This window comes from Heterodontus francisci, chromosome 3 (assembly GCF_036365525.1).
Source record: "Heterodontus francisci isolate sHetFra1 chromosome 3, sHetFra1.hap1, whole genome shotgun sequence".
Taxonomy (NCBI): domain Eukaryota; kingdom Metazoa; phylum Chordata; class Chondrichthyes; order Heterodontiformes; family Heterodontidae; genus Heterodontus; species Heterodontus francisci.
The window spans coordinates 92,690,747-92,714,593 of NC_090373.1; the positions used below are offsets into that span (position 1 = coordinate 92,690,747).

General features: G+C 42.5%; 1 protein-coding gene and 1 long non-coding RNA gene across 12 annotated transcripts in view; one reads left to right on the plus strand and one right to left on the minus strand.

Moving 5' to 3' along the window:
• Positions 1-334: 334 nt before the first annotated feature.
• supt3h (SPT3 homolog, SAGA and STAGA complex component) overlaps positions 335-23,847 on the minus strand; it is a 662,265-nt gene continuing 638,752 nt past the window's right edge. For 10 of the 11 annotated variants that reach the window (XM_068024500.1, XM_068024453.1, XM_068024471.1 and 7 more), the window contains one exon: positions 335-2,780. In XM_068024500.1, coding sequence (XP_067880601.1) covers positions 2,739-2,780 — 42 coding nt within the window. In that variant the 3' untranslated portion in view covers positions 335-2,738. The remainder of the gene's footprint in view (positions 2,781-23,847) is intronic. The other variant, XM_068024427.1, reaches the window with a different exon arrangement.
• On the plus strand, positions 2,645-23,238 carry LOC137358556 (uncharacterized). The gene is made up of 3 exons (XR_010971232.1): positions 2,645-2,771; positions 15,302-15,470; positions 18,400-23,238. It is a non-coding gene; the product is annotated as an uncharacterized lncRNA (long non-coding RNA).

The window sequence follows — 23,847 nt, forward strand, 5'->3', positions numbered from 1 at the left end:
TAATTCATATGGTCTTATCACTAAATAATTTTCTGGAGAGAGAAGGCATTGAGGGATAAGGTGACATGAAAGAAGGTTTGCCATGAGCCAGAAAAAGAAAGATCTTTCAGGCTACATACCCTTTTACTGGTACTAATTCTTTAAAAATATTCCTATATAGTCATGCTTGTAATAGCTTTATCTCCAATGATTTTCTCAGGTGTGTTTATGTACAAGCCTCTTGGTACAAATCTAACAGGAAACCATTAAAAGTTTATGAGGTCTCCATATGCTGATGGCACTGTATTAGCAAAACTCTAGCATAAACATAAAGCATTTAGTCATCTGTGAACAATTTATTTTGGTTTCACCTTCAACATTTCTCCAGTTTTTATACATTTGATAAGAACTTCACCTTTGCCCATAGATCAACAGAAAAAAAAAACAGCATCTACTGAAAAGCTACATTGGCAGAATTTGTGACATTGTCTTCAAAATCAATTGAGTTTGAACATTATGCAGCTGCTGTCTGAAGCCTAGCAGATGATCATAATTGTGGCTAGTAAAAAATACAAATAGGGATGCACTATAATCCTGAGTTGTTGCTAACTTTTCTTTCCTATTAGATACAAATGATTATGTACCATTATATTTCTCCTGGACTGTAGTAAAGTGTTGACCTATGCTTGTTGTGTATCATTGTGCAGGTCTCCCAGGTTAGTGGACTGCATCAATCTCGGGTACTCTACTAGAAAGGAGGATATTTAGCTTTGTGCTGGCTAAGTGAATGCTGAGATTGGAGCGTTAGGGCTTTAGAGGAATCAGCTTCAATGGACTAGACTGAATGGCATTTTCCAATCCTTGACTTTTTAAAATCTTAAGTGTCCATGTAGAATATATTTGTTAATGCTTGCTTTCTGTGTTATGGCATGTATGAACTTAAAAGATTCACTTACAGAAGATGGCCTAGCTTGTTTGATACAATAACTAATGCTACTCAGAAGTGAGAGAGATTATAAAGTTATCGATGTTACACTGCAATGTAAGCACGTTGGGCAGAAGACCCTGAATTAAACTTTGTGATAGATTGCCCACAGTCTCTATCTCTTGCTGATGGATTTGGATGGACTACTCAATTTGAGCAAGATGGGGCTGAGAAATACTAGATAAAAAAAATTAATAGGCCCATGTTTACTTCTGGCAAAGATATGGAAATAAGTACCTGGAGTAAGAGTACTTTCTTTCTCAAAGGAGAGATCCTCTGTCAGTTTGGCTTGTTATATGCTGAGGAAGATCAATCCTTAGCTGTTTTTCTAAAGACTCTTAAGACAATCCAAATATCCTCCTTGGGATATTTAACAAAAACATAAGCATTTCCATAAATCATTATATATTGCTGCATAATTTTGTATTTCTTTTCAATAAATCAATTACGCTAGCCTGAAATAAAGTAAACAAATCAGTTTTGTTTAGACATATTTTTATTTACAACTTTCACACACCAGCCTTAATAGTGGATCTCAGAAAAATCATGTCGGAGCAAAGTTTAAAAAAAAAAATCAGGTGACAATGAGACATTTCATTTCTGTTTTCTTCAGTGTTTCATTTCAGTGAACAATCTTGAATTAGCACCCTTGACCTTGGCAGTTGTGCAACAATGTCAACATTTTCTTAGTTGATATTTATAGTAAACTTTTGATGTAAATTATGAAAAAAAGGACACATTCAAACTAAAATGATTGAAAGATCAATGCAAATTTGATTAACACTACATTTAGATATTGCATAATGTTCAGATATTTATATTCTATTTTCTGCTAATGTTGTTTAAGAATGTGAGTATATTGCCATATTTTAGCTCCATGAAATCAATGAATCACAAAATTAAAGTTCTGTTAGCTTTGATAGGATGAGATTAACACTGAAATCATTATGGGAATGTTGTTCTGTTACCTATTATATTATGGATTTATTACGTTACCTATTATAAGTGTAATTGCCTCAAATTTGGTCACTCCACTTAGAGATTTATGACATTTCCCCTTGCTTATTGGAAATTAAAGCAGTCAATAAATTGTCACAGATTTATCAAAGAATATAATTTTGCCCACAACTATTATACCACCCTGTCCATAACTCAATTTTTCGTTATTTCAGAGTAGAAAAACACTTGCCTCTTTAAAAATTTAGTACAAGAAAAGGTTAATGAAATACAGTTTTAAAGCTTTTCAAGTACTCTCCATTTCATTTAAAAGATACATGAAGAGATTCTAGGAGTAATTTTTTGACTTCAGACCCCTGTCAGGGAACTTCACCTTCTGGTAGATTACATCAATAATTCAAGGGCTCAAATTAGTTTAAATGGTTGGAAAAATCACATGCAGCACACACCCAAATTCCCTCCTGGTGGGTGAGGCTTCGCACAACAAGCACATACTCAGAAAATTACCCATTACACGTACTTAGTTAGAAAAAGATTTCATTCTGTTTAAACACTATGACACAAATAGTCATGGATGTGAGCTGGCAGCTGGTGATCTGCGTTCCTATCCACCTACAAGCAGGCCAAACATCCTGCCTTTAATTAACTAAAACATTCCACCAAGTAAACAGGATTGATGGCAGGGTGCAGGTCAGTGACTTGTCACAAATGCTCACCCAACACATACAAACACACGTACACAGTGTACTGACACAGCCTTGTTTTTTTGGAGCAACTTCACCTTTCAGTAACAACCACCTTCTTGTTCCTTCCGCTCTCAGCAGGCTAGAAACGTCATTCCAGTTCTGCGGTAAGCACTCTATTAAGGAGAAAAAAATAGCCTGTATTCAGTATAGTCATATTAGTTTTACAGAGGCTGTGAATACTTTCTAATCTTTTAGAAACATGGGCAGAAATTAATACTTTTCTTATAATTTCAGGAAAGAACTGGGCTTGCCAATATATTGTTCTGCAACAGTCATAAAACTGTAGAACAAGTACCAGGTTTTTACACCAATAAGCTCAGAAGTGAGTTTAAATCTGATTTATAAATGAATGCAATCTCTAATTAAAAGCAATACCAATAAAAGACCTAAAGTATAACTAAAGAAAGTGTTATATAATTTCAGTTTTTACACTTGTTTACTTTTTTTATTTTAGCAATTCTCAAAATCTTAAATACAAGCTAAATTATGTCTAACAAAATTCAAGTTAAATTATGTCTAACAAAAACCTCTAAAATATGTATTTCCTCTGCACAAATTAAAATGCACCATAAGCAATGCTAAGTAAACACTGCAGTTGCATACCAGCATTTTATGTGAGTCATATACCATTTGCTGAATTCTGCAACGCAATCCAGAAGGGCAGGCTTAGTATTTCCATATATCCATCACAATTAACCACTCCACTGGAGTACACTGTACCTATTATTCCTCAGTGGAACAAACTTATAATTCTGTTTCCAACTGTTATCTGACACTAGGGTACAATCATCAACAATTTTACATTTCCGCCAAATGTTTACATGAAAAGCTTATAAAACAAATTATTCAAAACACATTGAAATCTAACAGGAATGGTAATTGAGGAGGATCAGTCCAAATGCTATGATGTCACTGTTACTAAATGCCATGACCTAAGTTTTTTTAATGGATCACTTGCTGAATCTTCAAAAGTTTCCTAGTCCCATTTGTGTAATTTAAACTTTGCCAAAATTATGTTGGTCCCTTCTTTTGGTATGAGCTGCTCCACACAAGGATGTTCTGAGTTGAATGCTGTAAGACAAATGGCTTAAATTTGGTAGTACAGAACTTGAGTATTGCAGAAAATAGAGACATTTTGTCAATGCTTTTTGCCTTGCACTCATCAGGACAATTCGCAAGAATAACCAAGGTAAGGGAAACAACAAATTTATACTGTATGAGAAGAGACTGCTGATTGGTTGGCAAATAGACTCTGATTGGTAGAGGCATTGCCATGGAGAATACAGCAGTTATGGTGACTGAGTTAACTGTCAAGCTTTGTTTGAAATTTAAACCAGGCAGCTTGACTCTGATTGATCAAGGTATTGCCCTGAAGAATGAGCCAGTGAATGGCTGTCACTTATTTTGTTCAGCTGAAACAGGTGCAACGTGTGTACATGTTCTTTCTGTCTGCAAAGAACAGGGTCCTGAGTATTAATTTATATAGCTTCCAGTATGCGCAAATGCGCCACACTGACTTACAATCTTAAATTGGTTGTCAGCGTAATTTGTAGCACAATGAGGATTATTTAGCAAATATTGTCCAATTGCAGAATCACATCTAATGTTGGACACTGTGTTTTGCATTTTGCAAGCACTGGCTGGTTGAGCAATAAGTGAAGCTAGCTGTTTCACGCTGCTACTATGCAGTAGCAACACGTGGGGTGTTCGCCACTAACAAGATGCTGCCGTCAAGCCAAAAAGACATTCTGCCTATTGTACAAATGAATAATGTGATATATGAATTTCAATGCCAGTGTGATACTAGGTATATAGGCTGTACGTCCCAAAGACTGGCAGACTGTATCAAACAACATGTCCCTTCTTCTGTTCGCAACAGGCAAGGTACAGGCCGTGCCCAACCAGCCCATGCTTGCAAAACTCAAAACACAGTGTCCAACATTAGATGTGATTCTGCCATTGAACAATATTTGCTAAATAATCCTCAGTGTGCTAAGAATTACGCTGACAACCAATTTAAGATCGTCTGTCGGGTTCTCAGTGTGGCGCATTTGCGCATACTGGAAGCTACATGTATTAATACACAGGGCCCTTTTCTTAGCAAACAGAAAGAACATGTACAAACATTGCGTCTGCTTCAGCTAAACAAAATAAGTGACAGCCATTCACTGGTTCATTCCTCAGGGCAATGCCTTGGCCAATCAGAGTCCAGTTGCTTGGTTTAAATTTCAAACAAAGCTTGGCAGTTAACTATCAGTCACCATAACTGGAGCATTCTCCCTGGCAATGCCTCTACCAATCAGAGTCCACTTGCCAGCCAATCAACACTCTCTTCTCATACAGTATAAATTTGTTGTTTCCCTTACTTTGGTATTCTTTCGAATTGTCCTGATGAATGCAAGGCAAAAAGCTTTGACGAAATGTCTCTATTTTCAGCAATACACATGGCTTAGCTGTTAAAGGTGACATTACTTGAATGTCCAGACTGGCCAAGAGAGTGTGGGAAAATGGCGCACTGACACGGAACACAAAAGTCCGAGTGTATCAAGCCTGTGTCCTCAGTACCTTGCTCTACGGCAGCGAGGCCTGGACAATGTATGTCAGCCAAGAGCGACGTCTCAATTCATTCCATCTTCGCTGCCTCTGGAGAATCCTTGGCATCAGGTGGCAGGATCGCATCTCCAACACAGAAGTCCTTGAGGCGGCCAACATCCCCAGCTTATACACACTACTGAGTCAGCAGCGCTTGAGATGGCTTGGCCATGTGAGCCGCATGGAAGATGGCAGGATCCCCAAAGACACATTGTACAGCGAGTTCACCACTGGTATCAGACCCACCGGCCGTCCATGTCTCCGCTTTAAAGACGTCTGCAAACGCGACATGAAGTCCTGTAACATTGATCACAAGTCGTGGGAGTCAGTTGCCAGCGATCGCCAGAGCTGGCGGGCAGCCATAAAGGCGGGGCTAAAGTGTGGCGAGTCGAAGAGACTTAGCAGTTGGCAGGAAAAAAGACAGAAGCGCAAGGGGAGAGCCTACTGTGTAACAGCCCCGACAACCAATTTTTTTCTGCAGCACCTTTGGAAGAGTCTGTCACTCTAGTATTGGCCTTTATAGCCACTCCAGGCGCTGCTCCACAAACCACTGACCACCTCCAGGCGCCTACCCATTGTCTCCTGAGATAAGGAGGCCAAAGAAGAAGAAGAAGACTGGAATAGTCTACTTGAAACGGGAAACACCAAAAGTTTTAGAAAGGTATACTTTTTGGGATATTAAACCTTTGATTATATAATTTTATCAAGAGATCAGAATTGAAAAAAGGTCAGTCATAGGAACATAAATTTGAGATTTCCTTTAAACTGATGGCTGTTTAACACTGATTTAACAGATTACTACAGCTGCCCAGCGGCAGATTCACAGAGATCATCTGGGGTGGCACTACTTGATTGGAGCAAAGAAGCAACTGATTAATAGAATCTGTGGCCAGAATTGTTAGCCAAATGGTTAATCAGCACCTCCTGGAATCCTAGTAACTACATCTACACACATGAAAACCTCGTCCAGTGAGTAGAAACATTGCTTCTTGTCTTATGTACAATGTAATCCAGCATGCAGCAACAAATAAAGCCTTTCATTCCAGCTTAAAGGAAGTTAATTTTAACATCCTCAGTAAGATATTGTTATGCTCGGAAGGAGCCGTGATTAAATAAACACTGATTTGGAGCAATAATGAAAATAAAAAGTCAACTGTTAAACTTGTTATCCACAAGAACGTGGATACTCGTACCACAGGCAAAATGGAGTACTGGTCATATGGCCCCTCCTGTAGTGGCAATACACACCTCCGTCTGTTGAACATGGAACTCAACCTCATCTGAAATAAGTTTGGGGAGAACCCATTGAAATTGAAAGGAGCACCATTGCATATTGATAATTCCTATCTACATCAAAGAACTAACAAAAATGTTCTGCAGACAGACTGACTCACAGTCCAAAACAAAATGAATCAGAGTGAAGCAGCCCTATTATAACAGAATGGTCCCCATTCAGATATTAATAAACAGCCATTGTTTCCATATCTTGGTCCATTGTGTGGTCACACCAGGGGAGAGGACCATGTGTCACCTAACAGAAACTTAAATGTGATGGATTTTTACCTTAAAAGTTAGCCTTCTGGAGAGAAAGGGGAGATCAAGCCTAGATCATAGAAAGCCAGTCGCCAGCCAGAGGCCGAGAGAGAGATCCAGCTAAACAGAAGAACCCTGCTGAACAAGAACTGAACAGCCACTACAGCAAAGAAATTATAAAGTGACTTTGAGACTCTCCATCTGTGAAGGTAAACAAAATTCATACCACCAACTTTGGGCTGAGTTTTAACCACTAGAATTCTACAACACCTCAGCATGTTCAAGACTGCAAACATCCAGGCCTGCACCTTTGAAAAAGACTTTACTCCTGAGAAAATTCAGTAGTGTTATGTAAACCACAAACTCTTAAATCACCTTTGACTTTAATTGCATTCTACCCTTTCTCTCTTTCTATCTATTCTTGTGTATGCATGTGTACGTGAATGTGTGACCAATTTGGGAATTGTTTAAAAATTAATAGTTAGCTTCCTTTTTTAACCTATGAGCAAACCTGTCCTTTGTCTGTTTATTTGACCCTAAAACACTCAGGGACTAATGCAACATTTTTAACAAAACATGACTGCGGTCAGTTGGGAGGTGAAAGGTGGAATCCACCCCCACCACTTACCATCTGTCCGTAACAATATTTGGTTGGGAAAATTGCCCAAATATGTAGGATTGGTATGGTGCTCAGTTTACTAAACTATTATTCTAAATACACCTAATAACACAGATATATTTAAAAAAGAAACAATCTGTCGAAGGCATTTGCCAAATAAACTGACCGCAGGTGCTGTTTTTCAGAGTGCATGCCAAAATGTATCTGTTCAACAGTATCTATTTTGTAACAACACCTAATATATATTAAAAAGTGGGGATAATTTTGATTTGGATGTTAGTGTAATACTACAACTGAAATGAAAATCAAAAGAGATGTACAACAGTCAGCAGAATCAATATCCCCCAATTCACACTATCACCCAAAGTCAAAAAGTGTGTGATTGCTATCCTCCACTGTAACTGCGCCTGTAGGAGACACTGTCAGCATAACAACGCACTATTGTTATGTGACAGGCCTCCCATGTTCAGGCAAATTCATCGGTGGCAAAAATATTTGGAAAATACTGGCTGGGATTTTTCCCTCAACGGATGTGAGCTGTCCACCGACTAAAACGTTGGCGGCGAACCCGCTTCCACCCGGCCCGGGGATCGACCTGCATTTTGCGGTTCCCCGGCCTTTAATTGGTCTGAGGCAAGACTTCCACCCACTTGAGCAGGAAGTCCTGCCTAATGGAGCTGCCGGCCAACTTATTCCCAGCAGCGCCACCGGGAGTGATGGCCACTGCTGGGAGTGTGGACCAGCTTCAAGAAGATGATATTGGGGAGACCCAGAACCCAAGGTAAGTTTTTGTTGCCTTGCCAGGGCCCGACCAATCACGCATGGCAGTTGGGGGGACGGGGGGAGCATGTTGGGTGTTTAGGGTGGTTGGGGCAGTGGGGGTGGCCCGCGGGCTCCCCCCCAAGGCCGTCAGAGTGCCACCTGCTTTTGTCAGCGGCTTTTCTTGGGCCTGGGCCACCCGACTAGCCACAGGTAAAATCCCTGTGACAGTGGGCGGAGGCCCGTAAGTGGCCACTTAAGGGCCTTGACGGGCCTGGGGCGGGAAGGCAGTTTTTCGCCGCCTCCACTCTGCGTAAAGTGGCAGCGGAGGTGGGAGCGGGTTGGGAAGGGTTCCCAAGCCTCCCGCTCTATTGTATGCCCCCCCACCACTTTCCCACTTGTTTGGGGGGGGGGGTGTAAAATTCTGGCTACTGGTTAGTAAGGCAACCATTGGCATACACCAGCAGCAGATGACCATTAACACAAGTGGAGTAGCAAAAAAAAAAACTAAAATCAAGCGGAAGTCTGATACCCACCCCTACTTTCCACTGACAGGCAACCTTATGTAGGACTACCCTATACCACACAGAGATTAAGCATGTAACTTCTACCCTACTGAGCAGGATATAACCTTCCCTCTACTTAGCAGTAGTCTGACCTAATCTCTCCTCACCTCCACTGAACAACCTCACTGTGAGCAAAGCTGCAGTCCTCAACTCAACAACCTGCTGAAGCAAAATTATCCATCATTCCCTACTTCTCAAAATCCCCACTACCATCTCTACCGCTGACTGACAAACCCATCATTGGCAACGTTTCTCTTTCACTGACTGGAAATTCGCCATCTAGCAATCTCCCGAATAAGGCAAAAGCACCCACCATCACACTTTCTGTATCCACTTCTTTCTTTTGCTTCTTCATCTCTCTCCACATCCACTGCCTTTTGCCACCCTCCCACTCTCTGTCTATCCCTTCCTTGACTTCCTTTCCTTTTCTTCTTCACCCTGTCCCTTCCATATCCACTTTCCCCATCCTCTCCCCCTCAATTTGTCTCCAGTTCCCCTTTCCCTGGTCTCATCCTCTCCTCTCCCCCTTTTCTCACTCCGTGCAGTCTTTTCCTCCTCACATTCTCTGCCCTCCAGCTGTCTATCTCTCTCCTCGTCCCCCTCCCATCTGCCTCCTTTTCCCTCCTGTGTTGATTCAATTATCACCCTACCCTCCAACACTGCTTTACCTGAAAAATGATCTTGATTCCCTGTATCCAATGCAGTGGATCACTGACTGGTATTACAAAAAACTGAAACGTATATAATGGATGCTACAAGTGAGTTACAAGTCAGTCACACAATGAAATTATTCTGGTGCCACTGACAATGAGTTACTTTTTTCTTTCAAACTCAGATTTTCTAAGTTTTTTGAAAGCCCAGATATAATGGACTGAAAGTTGGAAGATTGATTATAAATTTAGTTTTGCTTTGCCTTAAGAATTCTTCAATGTTTTGTATGAGATACTTCTGTTATGTCAAGAAATTCACTAGCAGCAACAGGAAGGTAACATATAAAATTAATAAAAATAAACAGTGTCACTAAAGTTTGTATGAGTATGTGGAGCTATGAAGCACACATGTTGCGGATTTGTGTGCTAAGATTCTTTACTCCTTATACAACAACTTCCCAACCTCAACTAGGCCCTTCGAGGGAGGTACACAACGAAGATGAGAAAACTACCCGTGCTGACAAATACAAGATTGCATGCGGAGATAGTTACTATGATCGATTGATGCCTCGTTCTCTGGTCTTTCCAATTGCTTAGAAATGATTCGGTGATTTGATAACTTAGACTAACTGAATTAAAGTGCAAATGCCAAAGTTCAAAGATGATCACAATGCTAACTAGAGTAATCAGGTAAGGAATGTTGGCATTTGGAATGAATACATGAAAGCTGACAAAGTACAGAAAAGGACCATATTAAATCAAAGGAAATGTGTGTCAAAAGAATTACGAGAGGCATAAAGATGGCAATTGGCCCAATAACTTGTATAAAATTAACGAATTGATTTGGACTGCCATTATAAAAATAAGTTTGTAATCTGATAATAAATTACAGGCCTTGCTGATTACCTCATTCATTAACTAGTTACCGAGTTAAAAAAATAATTTGCATAATACATGTTGAACAACATCTAAAAAAGAAGTCAACCAGTTTGTAAGGAATTTAAAAGAGCTGCAAATTCAACTACAGCAGAGCAGATTCATGATGACAAGGTTGACATTTCCATCCTCCCATGTTCGATCCTGTAGGTCAAGATTATAAAGAATATGACTTCTGCCAGGGGCAGTGCAATTGTTTGTCTGTTTATTGCCACCTATGTAGTCATCGTCAACCAGCAGGATCTATGATTGTTCAGGTGAAATGGACAAAGAACAAAGAACAAAGAAAATTACAGCACAGGAACAGGCCCTTCGGCCCTCCAAGCCTGCGCCGATCCAGATCCTCTATCTAAACATGTCGCCTATTTTCTAAGGATCTGTATCTCTTTTCTTCCTGCCCATTCATGTATCTGTCTAGATACATCTTAAAAGACGCCATCGTGCCCGCGTCTACCACCTCCGCTGGCAACGCGTTCCAGGCACCCACCACCCTCTGCGTAAAGAACTTTCCACGCATATCCCCCCTAAACTTTTCCCCTTTCACTTTGAACTCGTGTCCTCTAGTAATTGAATCCCCCACTCTGGGAAAAAGCCTCTTGCTATCCACCCTGTCTATACCTCTCATGATTTTGTACACCTCAATCAGGTCCCCCCTCAACCTCCGTCTTTCTAATGAAAATAATCCTAATCTACTCAACCTCTCTTCATAGCTAGCGCCCTCCATACCAGGCAACATCCTGGTGAACCTCCTCTGCACCCGCTCCAAAGCATCCACATCCTTTTGGTAATGTGGCGACCAGAACTGCAAGCAGTATTCCAAATGTGGCCGAACCAAAGTCCTATACAACTGTAAGATGACCTGCCAACTCTTGTACCCAATACCCCGTCCGATGAAGGAAAGCATGCCGTATGCCTTCTTGACCACTCTATTGACCTGCGTTGCCACCTTCAGGGAACAGTGGACCTGAACACCCAAATCTCTCTGTACATCAATTTTCCCCAGGACTTTTCCATTTACTGTACAGTTCACTCTTGAATTGGATCTTCCAAAATGCATCACCTCGCATTTGGGCGGGGGAAACAAGTCATCCTCGCCCCGTCAGGGTGTCATTTGCTAAGGCAGAGATTAGACAAACAGAATGCATGCTTTTAGAACTCCACGGACAGTTTGCATTCTTAAGCTCTGTCCACTATGTGACATTTAAGTGGGACATTTTTTTAAAAAATTATTTATAGTCTAACAATGACTAAGTGAAGAAAAACAAAAACATCAACTTGTATTTATATCGCGCCTTTAATGTAATAAAATGTCACAAGGTGTTTCACAGGAGCGTTATAAAGCAAGATTTGATACCAAGCTACTTAAGGTGATATTAGGGCAGATAGCCAAAAGCTTGGTCAAAGAGGTAGGTTTTAAGGAGTTTCTTAAAAGTAGAAATAGAGGTAGAGACCTAGAGATATTTAGGGCCTAGGCAGTTGAAGGCATGGCCACCAACGGTGGAGCAATTAAAATCGGGGCTGCTCAAAGGGCCAGGATTAGATGAGCGTGGAGGGCTGTGAGGCTGGAGGAGATTACAAAGATGGAGAGGGGCGAGGCCATGGATAGACTTGAAAACAAGGATGAGAATTTTAAAATTGAGGCATTGCTTGACTGGGAGCCAGTGTAGGTCATCAAGCACCCGGGTGAGCGGTTAATGGGACTTGGCGCGCATCAGGACACGAGCAGCAGAGTTTGGATGAATGTGGGAAGCTGGCCATGTGTCCAAGCTAATAGTCACAACTAGAGTTAAAAAAGGCATGGATGAGGGTTTCAGCAGATGAGCTGAAGAGAGAACCGTTAACAGTATCCGATACTACGGGGACCACGAAGGGAAGTTGGGTGGCCAGCAGTATCGTGGGAATAGGGTTGAGGGAGGAGGAGTTGGGTCTCATAGACAAGATGAGCTTGGAGAGGGCAGGAATGGAATTGGGTGGTGTTACAGAGGTGGAAATAGGTGGTCTTAGTGGTGGCGCATATATGAGGTTGAAAGCTGAACTGGGGTTAAATATGACACCAAGATTGTGAACAATCTGGTTCAGCCTCAGATAGTTGCCAGGGAGAGCGATGGCTTCAGTCACCCCAATATTTAACTGGAGGAAATTTCTGCTCATCCAGTACTGGATGTCGGACAAGCAGTCTGATAATTTAGCAACAGTGAAGGAGTTGAGAGAGATGGTGGTGCGGTAGCGCTGTGTATCATCAGCAACATGTGAAAACTAACGGTGTGTTTTTGGATGATGTTACTGAGGGGCAGCATGTAGATGAGAAATAGGAGGGGGCAAAGGATAGATACTTGGGGGGATACCAGAGTTTAGCAGTGCGGGAGAAGGAAGAGAAACCATTGCAGGTGATTCTCTGGCTATAATTAGACAGATAAGATTGAATCAGGCAAGTCCCACCGAGCTGGACAACAGTGAAGAAACATTGGAGGGGGGTCAACTGTATCAAAGGCTGCCGATGGGTGGAGAAGGATGAGGTGGAATAGTTTACCTTTGTCACAGTCACATAGGGTGCCATTTGTGACTTTGCTAAGAACAGTTTCAGTACAGTGGCAGGGATGTAAACCTGATATGAGGGATTCAAACATGCAGTTCTGGGAAAGATGGGTAAGGATTTGGGAGGCGATGATATGTTCAAGGACTTTGGAGAGCAAAGGGAGGTTGGAGATGGGATGGTAGTTTGCAAGGAAGGTGGGGCCATGTGTTGGCTTTTTGAGGAGTGAGACGATGACAACAGATTTAAAGGAGGGACAGTATCTGAAGAAAGAGAACCATTCACAATATCAGCTAACATGGAGACCAGGAAGGAAAGTCTGGTGGCTAGCAGTATTGTGGAAATCGGGTCGAGGAAGCAGGAGTTGGGTCTGTTGGACAAGATGAGTTCGAAGAGGGCATGAGGGGAGATCGAAGAACCAGCAAAAGATGCGAGTTCAGGGCTAGGGCGGGGGAAACTTGAGAGGACGTTTGGCCCAGTGGGCTTGTAGAAGGGAGGGAAGTGGCAGAGACAGCTGATCGGATAGTCTCAATCTTCATGACAAAAGTCGTCTCTGAGCTCCTCACACTTATTGTTGGAGGTGAGGGTGGAGGAGACTGGGGAGAGGGTTTAATATAGTTACAAATAAAGGAAAGTTGCAGTACATACTGTTTCTGATGAGCATTTGCAGGTTATAAACTTCTGGTAAAAGGCGCAAAAATGTAGCTCATTTCTGTCGATGCAGCCTTCCCCATATTCAAACCAGCCTCCATTTACAGCAGATAAATTATCTAACTTAACAGGAATAAAAAGAAAAGTATGATTCTTCTCTTAGGAAAACTGACTCGCCCCTTTTGGTGCTATATGGCAATCTCAGGGTCCATCTCCACTATTTTTTTTAAACCAAAGAAATAGTTAGTATAAAGTCCTCATGGAAATGTTGCCCACCAGAAGGACGTGGAGGCTTTGGAGAGGGTACAGAAGAGGTTTACCAGGATGTTGCCTGGTCTGGAGGGCATTAGCTATGAGGAGCGGTTGGATAAACTCGGATTGTTTTCACTGGAACGACGGAGGTGGAGGAGCGACATGATAGAGGTTTACAAAGTTATGAGCGGCATGGACAGAGTGGATAGTCAGAAGCTTTTTCACAGGGTGAAAGAGTCAGTTACTAGGGGACATAGGTTTAAGGTGAGAGGGGCAAAGTTTAGAGGGGATGTGCGAGGTAAGTTCTTTACACAGAGGGTGGTGAGTGCCTGGAACTTACTGCCGGGGGAGGTGGTGGAAGCAGGTACGATAGCGACGTTTAAGAGGCATCTTGACAAATACATGAATAGGATGGGAATGGAGGGATACGGTCCCCGGTAGTGCAGAAGGTTTTAGTTTAGGCAGGCATCAAGATCGGCGCAGGCTTGGAGGGCTGAATGGCCAGTTCCTGTGCTGTACTGTTCTTTGTTCACTCATTATAAAATTAATATCAAACCATTGTTAAATATGTAGACAATGTTCATGTCGGCAATGTCACCAAATGGTTAAATATTCTCTTTCATCAGAGATATTTGTAGATTTAGTTTCTACTCCCCATTGAGACCTATATTTTGGTTTTCTCTTGTCAGTGGGGAACAGCTCAGTTGACATTATTGAGCAACTCCACTGAAACACCCACGCATTGACGTTCTTTCCAGCCCTAGATGCTGATCGGGAGGCATTTGAGATGGGAAAATACATGATCAGCCAAGTACACGGAAGCACTTGGCGAGTACTGCATTTTCCTACTTGGGACTTTTGATTGGCGTCCAGGGCCAGTAAGGAAGTTTATTAACTCTATTTCCACTGGCATTGCTCGCTGATTGTTCCATACCTGATGTTAGATTCACAATTCCCATGCTTACTGGGAATACCTAACATAGTGAGAAAGGAATTCTACTGCAATTGCACATATATCCTAGCAGGCAGGTGTTTCTTTTTAAAAAAATATACCTAGTTTCGGGAAGTCCAGTATTTAATATTGAACGCAACCTCCCACATTTTTACTCTTCTAAATCAACAAGATTAAAATGAACAATTTAGTTTTCTTATTGGCCTGGATTTTACAGTATTAATAGTGAGGCTATCAGCGCTTGCTGTTATTACAGCAATGTCTAGCGCACATGAGCAGTTATGCATGGAAATTCAATATCCTGCTGCAGTCCTCACTGATAAACTCACTTGTGGTACTTACCCAATCGCTTTGCACTAAAGACAAATGAAAATATTAGGACTATGACATTCAGGAGTGAATGAATTTTTAATGGCCTAATTAGTGATAATTACTGATGAACAACCTCTGCGGCTCTGAAAAATAAATTTTAGAAGTGTGGTGTCTCATTTCTTCAGAAGAAATTTAATACTGTAAATTTTTAAGAATCTTCTTTCTGTACAATGATTTAAATGTAATTTATATTTCCTGTTTTTATATCCTGGTTTGCAGTGTGCATGTCTCAATGAGGATACTTCAATGTGATTGGTTGAAGAGCCTTGCTGTTACTTACCCTGTTCACAGATGCCAGAGATCACCTGCAGATGCTGGATCAGGTGCACGATTAGTGGAAATCCCCGTTGACAAGTCTGTGAAAAGTCTCTGGGCAACTGTACCCGAGGTGAACAGCAAAAGCTCTTCCTTCATTGCTGAGAGCAAAATTCAGACCATTGTATTTGTGTGCTACACAGAGCTTAAAATACTATACCATACACAGCTAGCCAGTCTGCAGGAAGGATCCTGTGAAATTTTGTATATATGCAATTGTAGAGGTTTACTTATTCTTTCAATGGTACGAATATCAAGCCCAAAATCTGTGTTTACTCAGGACAGTGGAATCTGCTTTTAGGCATTACTGTTTTTAGTGCACATATAGGGCTGGATTTTCCAGCACATGCGGGTCCCGGCCCCGCTGGAGATCAAAGTATGCTGATTGTCAGCATTTTGCAGGAGGTGACCAATTAGTGGGTTACCTGTGCAATATCTGTCCAATAATAGATGGTGGGCATGTGCACGAGGTGGGAGTTAGAAATAGAGGGAGCCATTTAAAGGGCGCCCGTCTGGATTCAAAGTGAAAGCAGCCAGAGAAAATCAACCCTGAGGGAACAGTCTATCAGAGTACTGACATGTCACCCTGTCGTGGTAGGGCGGCCCCAAGGTTCAATGACGCCTCCTTGAAGGTCATGAAAGAGATGACCCGAGCCAGGCGTAATATTTTGTTTCTGGAGAGAGGCAGGAGAAGGCCTGTCAAGCAAACAAAGGAAGCATGGCTGGAGGTTGCCAGTGAGGTCAGCAGTCACAGCATGGTTAACAGGACCTGGGTCCAGTGCAGGAAGTGCTTCAACGACCTTATGTGTTCTGGCAAGGTGAGTACGAAACAAAGCCAAGCTGTGAGCCATGAATATCTTACAGAGATGGCACACCTCTGAGAAGGAGGCTCTTAAGGCAGGCAGTGATTATGCAGACTGAGGAAATTATTGCCCATCGCCAAACCATACAAGAGAAGTGAACAAAGCAATGTAAGCGTGGCAGGATGGTAATGTAAGCCCTGGACAAATGCAATGACAGGAGCTTGACCTCTTGACAGTAGATCAGGATGCGCAAATGGGAAGGTTAAGTGTAGCTGATCTCTCCACTTTCACATCACAGGAGAAATGAGCACAACACTTGCAAGAGGAGTCGTTCGGGGTGAGTGGCCAACCTGGCAATCTTATGGAGGAGGAGGCCGTTAGCATTGCAAGGGTAGCAGCGGTGCATGCAATCTGCGATGGAAAGATGGGTGCGCGGCAGAGAGAGGGTGAAAATTTATTGAATGCTCCATGGAAGCACTTTGGAGCAGCTTCCAACTCTGTAAAGTCATATCCAGTAGATGCCACTTGATGTGCTGAAAGACGCCTGCTGAAGCATCTGCTGAGACAAAGGAAGTCGAGTAACTGATATTTTCGTTCTTACACAGGTCCGATGCCGAAGGATCAGCAGCAGCCAAATGTGGAGGCCACGACTACATCAGAGGTTGACTTGCACTCTGAGGACCCACTATCACAGGAGTCAATTGCAGCCTCCACCAGCGCAGATACACACACCACAGTGGGGCCTCAGGTGACTTTGGAACGGGCGGCATAAAGTGAGCAGCATGGCACATGTGAACTGGTGATGGAGCCAGAGGACACTATGGGCAATCCCCATCAGAGGACGGAGGGCAGCTCCAGTCATGTTTACTTGGCCGGAACAACAGAGCCTCAGGGGCCATGTACAAAGCAGGCGCTAGTGGAGTAACAACAGGAAATTCATTGAGATCTGTCAGAGCTCCCTGAGGCAGTGCAGTCTCTTATGATGAAAATGGAGGAGTCCATTCTTGACATGAGCACCACAATGACTCAGGCATATCAGCACATAAGCTCCTCCATTGAAAGAGTGGACACCCTCATGGAGAGTCATATGTAGCAGTCTACCAAGTGGATGCAGGCACAGCGGACTGGCTTTAACAGATTGTACGATGCATTCTGTGGTATCGACTGGTCCTTTGCATCGATCGCGCATGCACACCCAAGCAGGTGTGCTCATGCACCTGGTAAGTGCAGATGTTCAGATGGGCCACGAAGGAAGGGATGATGTAAATGGTGCCACCACCAAAGGGGCCCCTTGTTCTGAAGTCACCCTCTTCGCCCTTCTGGCTGCTATATGTGGATAAGGCTCACGCACCCATGACCAAGGATGTCCCTGCACAAATGCAGTATGTGCAGCCTGTTGCGATGCCATCATGTGCACAGCGACCCCAATGAAGGGCAGAATGGACATCTCAGCAGTTGGGACACTGTCTCAAGCTGTCTGCCTCCAAGTCTGCTCCAGCCACAAGGGGAGCAACATGTGGGAGCTCTTGCAAGAGGGCAGAGAAACAGCGATAACACCTCAATGAGGTTTATCTGGATGCACATTACGAAGCTTTTGTTAAATCCATGCACTTTGTTTTGAGTAAAATGTGTTGGAAACACATTTGTCATGTTGTTTGTTGTGGGAGATAGTGACATTGTCACGAGATCCTGCCTGTAGGTGAGGTCTAAGAGTGCCAGGTGTTCTTGCAGAAGATTCACAGCATTATGAGTGCTAAAGGCCGTGAGAGTTGGATCTGTCCTTGGACTCTTGGACAGGGGCTATGTATTAAATGGCACTTCAATTTAGAGTCTTCCATTGGAAGCTCTGCTGACTTCAGGAGTAGCTTTTCTGGATCAGAGCATCCTTGGCTTCCCTGCCATCATGATCAGTGTGACTCCGCATAAGCCTGATCTCTGGGTTAACTTGATTCACCTTCGGTTGATCCTCATCTCAGGCCTGCACCCATCGAAAACTTGATTTCCAAGAGAATTCAGTAGGATTATCGTGACTCCCTCCTGACTAAAGTCACCTTCCTTTTTTCCCCTCTCTATCTGTCGCTTCTTGTGTGTGTGCGTGTTTGTACACGCGCGAATGCATGAGTGGATGCGGTTGCGACAATTTCGGGATAAGGCGTATTTATCAATCAACAATTGATTTTTTCTGTTTTTTTTTTACAGAATCACAATCGTTTTAGTGCAGAAGGAAGCCATTCGTCCCATCGTGTCTGCACTGGCTCTCTGAAAGAGCAATTCCCTCAGTTCCATTCCCCTGCCTTCTCCCCATAACCCTGCACATTCTTCCTTTTCATATAACTGTCTAATTCCCTTTTGAATGCTTCAATTGAACCTGCCTCCACCACACACTCAGGCAGCGCATTTCAGACCTTAACCACTCACTGCATGAAAACCTTTTTCCTCATGTCACTTTTGCTTCTCTTACCAAATAATTTAAATCTGTGTCCTCTCGTTCTCGATCCTTTCACAAATGGGAACAGTTTCTCTCTTTCTACTCAGTCCAGACTCCTCATGATTTTGAATACCTCTATCAAATCACCTCTCAGCCTTCTCTTCTCCAAGGAAAACAGTCCTAACTTCTCCAATCTATCTTCATAACTGAAATTCCTCATGCCTGGAAACATTCTCGTGAATCTTTTCTGTACTCTCTCCAACACCCTCACGTCTGGACGTAATATGCCAACTGAGGCCGAACTAGTGTCTTATACAAGTTCAGCATAACTTCCTTGCTCTTGTACTGTATGCCCCTATTAATAATGCCCAGGATATTGTATGCTTTATTAACCGCTCTCTCAACCTGTCCTACTACCTTCAATGACTTATACACATATACACTTAGGTCCCTCTGCTCCTGCACCCCACTTAGAATTGTACCCTTTATTTTAGATTGTCTCTTCCTGTTCTTCCTACCAAAATGAATCACTTCACATTTCTCTGCATTGAACTTCATCTGCCACCTGTCTGCCCATTCCACCAACTTGTCTATGTCCTTTTGAAGTTCGACACTATCCTCCTCAAAGTTCACAATGCTTCCAAGTTTGGCATCATCTGCAAACTTTGAAATTATGCCCTTTACACCAAGGTCTAGGTCATTAATATATATCAGGAAAAGGGTCCCAACACTGATCCCTGGGGAACTCCACTACAAACCTTCCTCCAGCCCGAAAAATATCCATTCACCACTACGCTTTGTTTTCTGTCACTTAGCCAATTTCATATCCATGTTACTACCGTCCCTTTTATTTTATGAGCTACAGGATTGCTCACAAGTCTGTTGTGTGGCACTGTATCAAATGCCTTTTGAAAGTCCATGTACACCACATCAACCCTCTCTGTTACCTCCTCAAAAAACTGCAGCAAGTTAGTTAAACATGACTTTCCTTCAAGAAATTCATGCTGGTTTTCCTTAATTAACTTACATATGTCCATATGACTATTGATTTTGTTCCAAATTATTTTTTCTAGATGTTTTCCCACCACCAAAGTTAAACTGACTAGCCTATAGTTGCTGGGCTTATCTTTACACCCTTTTTGAGCAAGGGTGTAACGTTTGCAATTCTCCACACCTCTGGCACCACTCCCGAGTCCAAGGAAGCCTGAAAAATGATGACCAGTGCCTCTGCTATTTACACCCTCACTTCCCTCTGTATCCTAAGATGAATCTCATCTGGTCCTGGTGCTTTATCCACTTTAAGTACAGACAGCCTATCTAATATTTCCTCTTTATCAATTTTAAACCCTTCCAGTGTCTGACTTACCTCCTCTTTCAACATTGTCTGGGTTGCATCTGCTTCCTTGGTAAAGACAGATGCAACATATTCATTTAATACTTCAGCTATGCCCTCTGCCTCCATGTGTAAATCTCCTTTCTGGTCCCTAATCAGCCCCACTCCTCCTTTTACCATCATTTAACTATTTATACGCTTATAGAAAACTTTGGGACTTTCTTTACTGCTAGCTGCCAGTCTCTTTTCATGCTCTCTCTTTGCTTCTCTGATTTGCTTTTTCACTTCCCCTCTGGACCTTCTAATTTCAGCCTGGTTTTCAATAGTATTTTCTATATGGCATCTGTCATAAGCACACTTTTTCTTCTTTATCTTAATTTCTACCTCTTTTGTCATCCAGGGAGCTCTGGATTTATTTGCCCTACTTTTCCCCTTCGAGGGAACATACCTTGACTGTGCCCAAACTATCTCTTCTTTTGAAGGTAGCCCATTGTTCATCTACCGGTTTTCCTGCCAGCTTTTGACTCCAATTTATTCGCCCCAGTTCCATTTTTTAGAGTTACACAGCACAGAAACAGGCCCTTCAGCCCATCGTGTCTGTGCCGGCCATCAAGCACCTAACTATTCTAATCCCATTTTCCAGCACTTGGCCCGTAGTCTTGTACGCTATTGCGTTTCAAGTGCTAATCTAAATACTTCTTACCCCATTGAAGTTGGCCTTCCCCCAGTTAATTATTCTTGCTCTTTGTCCTTTTCCATAGTCAGCCTAAACCTTATGATACAATGATCAGTTTCCCTAAATGTTCTCCTACTGATACTTGATCCACTTGGCCCACCTTATTCCCAAGAACCAGTCTCGCAGTGCCTCCTTTTTCATTGGACTAGCAACAAACCGTTGTAGAAAATTTTCCTGAACACACTCTAGGAACTCTTGCCCCTCACTGCCCTTTACACTACTATTATCCCAGTCTATGTTTGGATAATTAAAGTCCCCCATTATAACTACCCTATAATTTTTGCACCTCTCGGTAATTTTAAAACCTACAAGAAAACCTGTCACAGTCTGTTTATTTGAAAAATAAAACACCAAGGGGTTAAACCCGAATAACAAAACACTTGCTGTGGTCAGTTGGGGAGTTGAACAGTGGGAACCACCCACATTGCACCACGTGGCTGTAGCAAATTGGGTACTCGAAGCCAGGATCTGAACCATCAGACAAACGAGAGATTTGGAAAATGGGAGGGAAATTGACCTCTAAAATCATGGAAAAATAAACAACAGATTTTCTTATAATCTTCTTTATTTTTCTCTACAGTGCTAGAAACAAAAGAGATGGCCACATTTAATGCTAAGGAGTTTGTACAGCAGGGAGAGTTAAACAAATTAAGTTTTGAAGATTTTAAAAGCTTAGCTACAGAGGTAGGAATCACTTTCAGACAAAAAGCAAAGAAACTTGAATCATTTTAAACTTACCTCTGAACTAGAAGATGACAGCATGGAACCAGAGACTGAAAAAATAATTCTAGCTAGAATCCAGTTGCAACTGAAAAGGGAAGAAATACAGTTACAGTTGAAAAGGTGCAGTTTCAGAAGGTAAAGGGAGAGTTTCAAAAGGAATTAGAGGAAAGAAAAATGCAAAGAGAGGAAGCAGCAAGAAAGTTTGAGTTAGCAAGACTGTAAACCCAAAATGAAAATGCTACCAGCCACTCAAATCTGATTCCCAATTCAAATCAAAACTTGGATGTGCTGAGACACTCAGGACTAATGCCAAAATGAGGAGGGGGTTGAGTCATATTTTATCCCATTTGAGAAAGTAGCTACCAGGCTAAAATGGTTGAAAGAATTTTGGACTCTCCTCTTACAAGGCGAGTTCATGGGTAGGGTTCATGAAGCTTTTCCCCTGTTATCAGAACATGATTCCTCTGATTATGAACAAACTAAAACTGCAATTCTAAATGCTGGTACTCGAAGCCTATAGACAGAAATACCGACACACCCGGAAAAGACCCACACAGACTTGTATTAAATTCAAATGAATGAAACGTATAACTTTTGATCGCTGGATACGATCTTTCAAGCTAGAACCCTCATAGGTAAATTTGAGAGAAGTGATGTGTCTGGGAGAGTTTAAAATAGCATCCCAAGTAGTAAAAGAACCCACTTGAAGAACAAAGAGTCACAAGAGTAAGGGAAGAGGCAAAAATGGCTGACGATTATGAATTAATACACAAATCCCTAACTCAGAATAAACTTTGGTCTAATGACTCTTACAAGCTACAGAGATATAGCAGGGATGCAGAAGAAGCAGAAATGGGTTTGAGAGAAAAGGACAGCAGGGAAGGAAAACCTGAACAGTCTCCAACTTTTAAAAGAAGGAGCCCAGGTGATAAACCAGCAGGGGTCCACCCAACATGTTTCCAGTGTGACAAATCTGGGCATGTCCAGGCCAATTGTTGGTATGCCAAAAGAATAGCAGGAGGCACTGCTGTCAAGCCAGTGTTTGTGGCTTTGAAAGTGGTAAGCCTGTGTTCTATATATAATGCAAGAGCAGAGCACACACCAGAACTTTCTACACAAAGTAAAAATGACTCCTTTTGTGTCCCAGGCACCTAACAAGGAGATAACCATCCTCAGGGCTACTGGTTGTTTTCAAACCCTACTGGCAGCCACGCTCACAGAAATGCCACTGGAAAGCAGGACAAATACCACTGTATTAGTAAAATGGCTTACCGGTAAATGCTTGAAGGTTCCCTTAGTTAAAAGTTACCTACAAAGTAAGTTGGCCACTGGGGTAGTGAGAGTCAGAATCATTTCAAGCTTACCCATGCAGGGAATAGACCTATTATTGTACAATGACTTGGCAGGAAGCACAGTATTGCAACCAGAGGGTCCAGAACAATCCACAGAGACTGGAGAAACTGAGGGGGGCAAACTAAACTGCATAGGGATGAGGAAGTCCCAAAAATCCCACGGGGGTGATAGAGCCAGAAAAATTTAGAAGGGCCCAGATAGAGCCAAAAAGATTTAAAGAAGATAAAAGCCACAAAAGTTGAAGAAAAAGCACCAGAAATATGGTTAGCTGAAACTTTTTTCAATGATTTAAATAGGGATGAGCAAAGTTCCCAAACAGGAAAGCCAAGAGTTAGGGAGATGCCTCACCTAGTTGAAGTGCCACAGTGGAGTGCAGTGGAAGGTGGAAAACCACCTGTGAGTAGTAGTATCCCAGAGGACATGGGGCAGATTAGGGAAACACCTATCTCTGAAGTAAAAGGAAAAGGGAAGTGACAAATATGGGCATGTCCAGGCCAATTGTTGGTTTGCCAAAAAACCAGCAGGACGCGCTACAGTCTAGCCAGTGTCTGTAGCTTTGAAAGTGGCTGCAGGGATGGTGTAGGAGGGAGGGTTTTGGTTTCCTGGATAATTGGGGCTCTTTCTGGGGTAGGTGGGACCTCTACAAACAGGATGGTCTTCACCTGAACCAGAGGGGTACCAATACCCTGGGGGGGGAGAGTTGCTAATTCAGCAGGGGGATGGGAACCTAAATTGTAGTTCCAGTGTACAGGGTGTTGAGAGTAGTGAGGTCAGGGATAAGGTTACAAGGACGCAAGAGGGCACTGGCAAGCAAGAACTTGGTTTAAAGTGTGTCTACTTCAACGCCAGGAGCATCCGGAATAAGGTGGGTGAGCTTGCAGCATGGGTCGGTACCTGGGATCTCGATGTTGTGGCCATTTCAGAGACATGGGTAGAGCAGGGATAGGAATGGATGTTGCAGGTTCCGGGATTTAGATGTTTCAGTAAGAACAGAGAAGATGGTAAAAGAGGGGGAGGGGTGTGGCATTGTTAGTCAAGGAGAGTATTACGGCGACAGAAAGGACGTTTGAGGAC